Here is a 7,312-nt window from a genome sequence, read left to right on the forward strand (position 1 = left end):
TTGATGATGGTGTTACAGGGGGGCAATTATGTTTCTACGCAGCGCCAGGTACTGTTAAAAAGTATATTTTTTCCCCTCGTAGCTCATTGGATGTCATTGACGGCACTAGTGGAAGTCAGCAAATGATCACTGCCAACCCTCCCAGTAAAAATGGATTAAAAGTGTAGTGTTTTCAATGGCATTGAAAGATTAGGACGGAATAATCGGCATAATTATGCTTACAAGTATGCCTTCTTTCATGGGATTTTTTTTAATGGTTTCCATCTTAGCAATAAATCTATATTATTAGTTACTGACGACAATTTATGGCGAATACGATTGGCAAATCAACCTAACGTGACGATTCCTGTACGCAATGAACGAGAGTGAATCCACATTGTAGCAATGTCATGTTGTGGTCGAGTATATAGGGAATAAGCCGGCCTTGTTGGCAAAGAGGCCCACTGTTGACAGATGGCTTTAAACTTGTTAGCAAGCATTGGAACAACAACACCCACTCAATTTAACAGCCATATTCTTAATAAAAGACATACGCTTTACGCAAAGGAGTCTTTTGGAATGTTTCGGACTCTTTAGGACAGTTTTGGGAACTGAGTGTTCAAAGAAAGGTGCAGAAAAGTCAAACTTGCTTCGTTTGGTGATGAAGGAGCTCACCAGATATGAGCGGAACTTTTCTGTTTTTGGTTTTTTTGTGCGTCATGGCGTCCTAAATATAAGGAGTGTTGCGAGAGGAGTGAGGTCAGAGGAAATCTCTAGTGAAGTCTTTAGGCTCATTAAGGAACTAGCTTGATCTCTGCAACACCTCCTGCTGAAGCGGTGGCAGCTCGGCTGGACTGGGCCAGCTGGCACGGGGAGAGAAACTTGCAAAGCCCCCCCGATGCTATCCAAAAAGCCCACCAAGGGATAGCCAATGCTACCTACCATTACTCACTGACTTATCTAATTTGATTCGGCCTTCTGTTCGAGTACTCTTGTTCAACTATCCAGATCTTTTATTATTAGTCTTTTCAGCATTTTAGGTGGCAGTGTTTTGTTCAATGAGATCTTTGATTGGACGTCTATCGCGGTCAAAGACAAACATGATCAGTCAATCGGAGTTCATCTATGAAATAAAATTGATTTGACGTTGATCATTGTCACCGTTTTTTTTTTAAACATTAATCATTAAAATTCAATTCAATTTGAAACGCAACAACAAAAACACTCACTTTTGTTGTCATTCTGGTTGTGACATCACAACCAGAATTAATGATCACTTGTAGCTTGCTAGTATTGCACTCATCATGTCTCTTTACACTGGCTTTTTCCTCAAATTTTTAAAGTTCCATTTGGCCAGCGAGATTTTATTGCGTTTTGACGGCAAAAAAAAACTTGACTTAAAACTATAACTCAATAATAAATGGATTCAGTTTGAACCACAAATCCACAGGAGGATAATCCAAACTTTTACACATCTCTGGTCACACGATCGACAAGGAAAACGTTTCAGCACGACAAAGGATGTTCGACCTGCTTTTTTGGTGGCCCCAAAAAAAAATCTAAAGGGGGAAATGATTCGGGAAGAGTTTCCAGTGGGTAAGCATTCAAGTTAAAAGTCCATCTCTTGTCTCTCTGGAGTTTGTAATGAAGGGATTAGTGCACAACTCTCACTTAGCGGCCTTTATCTGGCACACAATGGCTTTTTTGAAAGAAAGTTTTGTCAAGGCTTCATTAGCGACGGCCTCCAACTGAGCCTTGAATGCGGCGCACATTTGGAGCAATTACTTGGGCAGAAAACAACTGTCAGTCATTCTTAAAGGGGAAGGATCCCTATTAATACACCTCTTCATCTCGCCTCCATTTGTCTTCCTTTTCGCGGTCCATTGTGTTTTTTTGGGTAGTTTTTTTTTTCACTCCCTTCTTTTAATTCGAGTTTGTTATGTGAAGGAAGACGGGACGCTGTCGTCACATTTGCTCACTTGTGGAGGAGGCGTGGGTGGAGGGAGGGAGGATTTGGAGGACTTGGAGGACTTAACGTGGAGCAACAAGTGCCACTTGAGACCGGTCAGTGTCGGTAGCTTACTTCGATGCTACGGCCATGAGATGAGTAGCCTGTGAGGAGAAGCAAATGTAGGGAAGGGTCACCCGTTTTCTTGGGATTCCATGGTTCCTTCTCCTCGGGAGACCAACATGTCCGTCCTTGGGGTTACGGCGGGACAAAGCGCCAAGTGAACTGAGTGCGTTGGCACGTCGGTCCGTCCCGTTTCCACTGGCGAAAGCGGCTCGAATGCATTTGTCAATGGATACCTTGGCAATGGTGGAAGACGGTTGCCTAGACAACTATGACATGGCCAAAGGCGCCGCCGGCTCCAGCTCCGGGGGCAGGGTGCACAGCATCGATGTCATCCTGGGCTTCGCTAAGGAGCAGGACACTCTGCTCCACCAACACCACGCCGTCCACGGCCACCAAGACAACGAACAGCGGCAGAAAGCCACGCGGGAAAACTCGCAGCTTGACAAGCACGACCCGTATGGGCATCTTTCGGAATTGGGGGATAACTCGCAACACCCGTCCTATCACGGTCAGTGGTGATAAAATGGTGAAAAACGAGTGAGCGAGCCAGAAACTTTCGTTCGAGAAGTACTTTGAGAAACGTTTCGAACGTTTACCCAACGGCACATTTAGTTAAAACTGAGAATATTTTGTTTTTTTTGACAAAAAACACTAAATTTATGAAACTGTCCGACACAATCGTGACTTTTAAATTGCTTGTGTGATCTGAATTGAGTAAACATTGCAACTTTTAAAAGCCACTTAATGTGCCAACAGATAAAAAAGTTATATTGCGATTTGTATACTTTGCCTGTATATTAATTATAATGAGTATAATGAAAACTTTCAACAATAGCATGGTGATAACTTTTTAAATAATAATTTGTATATCTCAACAGAAAAGGGAAACTTTTTTTCAGGCAAATGTGAGCTTAGGAGTAGCATATGATTAAAATGATTGGTAAAAACATAACATTTTAACGTATCGCAAGACATGACTGTTTATTTTTTTTAAACATTTTTTAGGTTAATTTTAAATCAAACCTCTCCAGACTGACCGCAAAAAATCCATTTTGGAATACAGCATTAATAGATATTTTAAAAGCTCCTTTCTTTTCCTAATCCTTGATTTCTTTGCATTTATGTTGCATTGATCTACAAGCAAAAACGATTATAGCCATAATTTACATGTTATCTGGTAGGAGTCAAACATAAGAGTATATAATAAGTCTACTTTTCAACAATTGCTATATTGTACGTTTCAAATACTACAAAATAATCCTCAAGGATATAATACATGGACCTCGCCAATACTGTTTGCCGTGTTTCTGATCTTTGGGATACTTGGTTTAGCTATTGTGACATGATGCCATTAGCAAAAGCAAATACCTGTCTTAAAACATCTTTGGTCGTTTCTGGTAGACACAATGCTGAGTGTGTGGAAGGATTACAGTGGGATTTACTAACTGCTAGGGAGCATCTGTTCCTGTGGGATTACTTGAAGGGAGGAATTCAGTGAAAGATGTCATGTCACTTGGGGCTCTCAAAGACCCCCTGTGGTAAGGAACCACCGCCAAGGGAATTGGTCAGATTTCACTACTCAAGAAACTCGGTGGCTTGAAGCAGAAATGCGGTTTCCTCAAAGAAACCAAGTATCTTCTCTGTCCTTTCAGCGCCGGACCTCTTCTCCAGCGACAAGTGCAATGGAGAGATGAGCAGCATGCAAAAGGAACTGGCCGAGGATTCCCCCAAGGCCGTTGCGGAGGAGGAAGAGCACGGCAAAAAGAAGCACCGCAGGAATCGGACCACCTTCACCACCTATCAACTGCACGAGTTGGAGCGCGCTTTCGAGAAGTCGCACTACCCCGATGTCTACAGCCGTGAGGAGCTGGCCATGAAGGTCAACTTGCCTGAAGTCCGGGTGCAGGTAAGGCCAGAATTTACTCAGGACACAGTGTCCCCTTGCCCAGAAAAAAATGGGACCAGGATCTAAAACCCAAGGAAGTTAAAGAGTTCAGCGTAGTGACTAAAAACCTAGGTCGCCTCTCTCCGTCAGGTGTCCTACTTTTAGTCCGTGACCAGGCCGTAAACCTGCCACCCTTTGGCTCTTGGCCAAGCTCTTACAGATCAAATCCTCTGCGCTCCCAAATCGGTTGTAGTTTGGTAGCTTGCTCAAGGGCACTTAGACACTGCTTGGATATAGAATTGCCTTTATGTTAAACGGTCCCAGCTCCATTTTGTAGTCCAGAACATAGCATCTTAAGATTCGGATTCCTCACGGCTACTAGGACAGTATTTTGCATTTTCTCTGGTGAACATGTCCAAGTTCCACATTAAGCCTAGTAACTTTTGGTCTGAAGCAGGGACTAGACCAGATCAAAGTCCCATTGCAGGCCTTAAATCTGCAAACAACTGATGTCCAGTTAGATTGACTGTTCATTCATGGTAACTTTACCAATGGCTTGACCTCTCCTGTTCCATTGTTGTATCCAAAGCAGGTATGGAACATAAGACTCTTTCTTCTAAAACCAATGCCTTCCTTTTAAAGATCAACTCATTGCTCTACACAGCAGTTAGCGTATCAGTGACTTATTCGTGGATACTTCCATGGTACCTAAGCATCTCAATTTGGTGATCAGTTTCAACTAGAATAATATAAGGCTTCAAATCTGGAACGCCTGGTACTCCAAAGCGAATATGGGCAACTATAAGCAGGGTCGGTTCTTCCCCCCAAATGCTTCTTCAAAAGGGATCAGAAGTAACCTGTCAAATGAAGTAAAGCCAAAGTCTAGGTCCTATACTCGAGAACTTTCAGTCCAGGCAGAGTATAAAATGTGTGGACGGCATCAAAAATGGATTTTAGTTCCGATTCTAACCATCTACACAAAAAGTGCTGCTCTATTTTTAGGATGTTCCTTCAGCACATTATGGCCGGCACCCGCTGACAGCCATCCTTTGTCCACTTCGCCACAAGCCAAAACATAAATGACAGTTTTGCTAAGTGGTCTTGATGAAGGCTTCTGTACGATGAACGGTGGTTGGATGGAAAAGTAAACAATGGTCATTTGCAAGAACATCAGTCAATCTTCGTTTGGAGCGTTTCTTCTTTGGATTCCATCTGTTGAGAACTTGGCTATAGATCTTGGCAACACCATGAACATTTTGTCCAAAGTGAATCAGCCTTACTGGATTTCAGTACTGATACTCTATAAACGTTGCACGCAACCTTCAGTAGAACCTGTGCACTGCTGAAATTTAGGTTCAGTGCTTTGTCCAAAGGGATGAAGACATGGAAACTAGTTCTACTTTCCCACACTGTAGTCCATTGCAAGTCTTAATTCATGGACTGCAAAGAGTTTAAGTTTAGCTCTCATCTTAAGCACTATGCCAAAGGTGAAAAAAATGACATGGGCTATTCTTGAGCCTGATGATTAAACTCCATGTCTCCTGTATGTCCAGGTCTGGTTCCAGAACAGGCGTGCTAAATGGCGACGACAGGAGAAAATGGACTCTACCAGCATGAAGCTACACGACTCCCCCATGCTGTCCTTCAACCGGCCCCCAATGGCAAGCAGCATGGGGCCGGTGCCCAACCCGATGCCCCTGGATCCCTGGCTCACCTCGCCGATCTCCAGCACCCCGCCCATGCATGCCATCCCGGGGTTCATGGGTACGCCGCAGGGCCTGCAGCCAGCCTATCCCGCCCATAGCTTCCTCGGCGGACCACCTGGCCTGGTCCAGGGCATGCAGCCCATCGGGGGGCCGCCACCCTACCAGTGCCCACCCAGCTTCAATGACAAATACCCCATAGAGGACGAGAGGAGCTCCAGTATCGCCGCACTCAGGATGAAGGCCAAAGAGCACATTCAGTCCATGGATAAAACCTGGCAACACATGTGATCCTCCTCCTTTTTTTGCGTTTTACGGGAGGGTAAGTGGGGCAGCTCCAGTGAATGTTTACAAACTATGCAGAGTACACAGAAAATTGCACTCTATGGAGGACCATTAGGTTTTTAGACGCAGTATTGTCTAAGCCTAGTCCCAGGGAAATGTATCGATGCAAAAAGGAACCTTTGGGGTGGCACGGTGGAACTATGGTGCCTGCGTGGGCTTTCTCCGGGTCACGCGGTTTCGTCTAATGTTACAAATACATGCGCGGTAACTTAATTGAAGACTCCAAAATGTCATTATGTGTGAATGTGAGCGTGAGACTGGATGCCGAGTTTAGGGTTTACGTTAGGTATACTTGCCGAAAATCAACTGGGATTCACTCCATTTTACCCAGAAGAATCTTATAGGAGGGTAAGGGCTACAGAAAAATGGACGGGTGGATGGATGGATGGATAAACCTTTGAACTAGCGTCTACAGCAGTGGTCTCCAAACTATTCCGCAAAGGGCCGCAGTGGGTACGGGTTTTCATTCCAACCCTGAAAGAGGACACCTTTTCACCAATGTGGTGTCATCCAAGTGCAATCAGTGGATTGCAGTCAGGTGCTTCTTGTTTTCTGGTGAAATCTCATTGGTTAAACTGTCCGTGCTGGATCGGTTGGAACAAAAACCTGCACGCACACCGGCCCTCGAGGACCGGTTTGGGGACCCCTGGCTCTACAGCTTTGGACATACGCGATTGAAACTTTGACATTTCAGCAACTGTGGAAACGTGACTGTGAATATTTTTGTAAAGCAATCATTCATTTGAGATACCCATGTTTTGTCATTTGCATTCAAATATGCAGATTAGACAAATATACTGTACAATACAGTATATATCAGAGGAATATCAATGTTGGTACATTGGGACATTTTATCAATCTACCAGTCAAATCCAATATACATCCAATGAAGGTGACCTATTTGTAATTAGGTTTAACAATTTTTGTTGAAATAAAAATCAATATCTTGACTCTCACTTGAAATCTGTGGAGTAATCCCAGCCTGGACATTTGGTATTATGACATTTCACATGTCTCAAGAACTCAAAGCCAGTGGGGAAATTTTAGAGTTATTACGGTCAGTTCCATGATTAGTCTAAGACAAATTGGTTGTAAAAATTTAATTTGCAACACGGATAGGGATGACAGTCATTTTGTCAACTTGACTCTGACAATTAATCCTCGTTCCAATGATTTTTGTTTCACTAGTACAACATTTCCAACCACCCATCCACTTTAAATAGCGGCCATTCCTCACCAATCAACAGGTTGTTTATTTATTTTTTCAACTTTTTGGGCTGACAGTCCGAGCAACGCAAACGAAGGCTACAAAATTAAAGAGTGTAA

At 43.6% G+C, this 7,312-nt stretch overlaps 1 protein-coding gene across 1 annotated transcript; it reads left to right on the forward strand.

Moving 5' to 3' along the window:
- The first annotated feature begins 2,011 nt into the window (after positions 1-2,011).
- On the forward strand, positions 2,012-6,408 carry LOC144085951 (retinal homeobox protein Rx2-like). Its single transcript, XM_077615653.1, has 3 exons — positions 2,012-2,561; positions 3,706-3,959; positions 5,492-6,408. The coding sequence occupies exons 1-3, from the start codon at positions 2,267-2,269 to the stop codon at positions 5,930-5,932; spliced, it is 990 nt and encodes a 329-aa protein (XP_077471779.1). The 5' UTR covers positions 2,012-2,266; the 3' UTR covers positions 5,933-6,408.
- Positions 6,409-7,312: the final 904 nt, after the last annotated feature.

This window comes from Stigmatopora argus, chromosome 12, assembly GCF_051989625.1.
Source record: "Stigmatopora argus isolate UIUO_Sarg chromosome 12, RoL_Sarg_1.0, whole genome shotgun sequence".
Taxonomy (NCBI): Eukaryota; Metazoa; Chordata; class Actinopteri; order Syngnathiformes; family Syngnathidae; genus Stigmatopora; species Stigmatopora argus.

What these genes read in the sequence shown, in the direction of transcription:
- LOC144085951 (XM_077615653.1), top strand. Translation starts at nt 2,267, where the DNA reads ATGCATTTGTCAATGGATACCTTGGCAATGGTGGAAGACGGTTGCCTA. An exon ending in GCAACACCCGTCCTATCACG is followed by an intron (nt 2,562 to 3,705) that starts GTCAGTGGTGAT and finishes CTGTCCTTTCAG; the next exon opens with CGCCGGACCTCTTCTCCAGC. An exon ending in TGCCTGAAGTCCGGGTGCAG is followed by an intron (nt 3,960 to 5,491) that starts GTAAGGCCAGAA and finishes CTGTATGTCCAG; the next exon opens with GTCTGGTTCCAGAACAGGCG.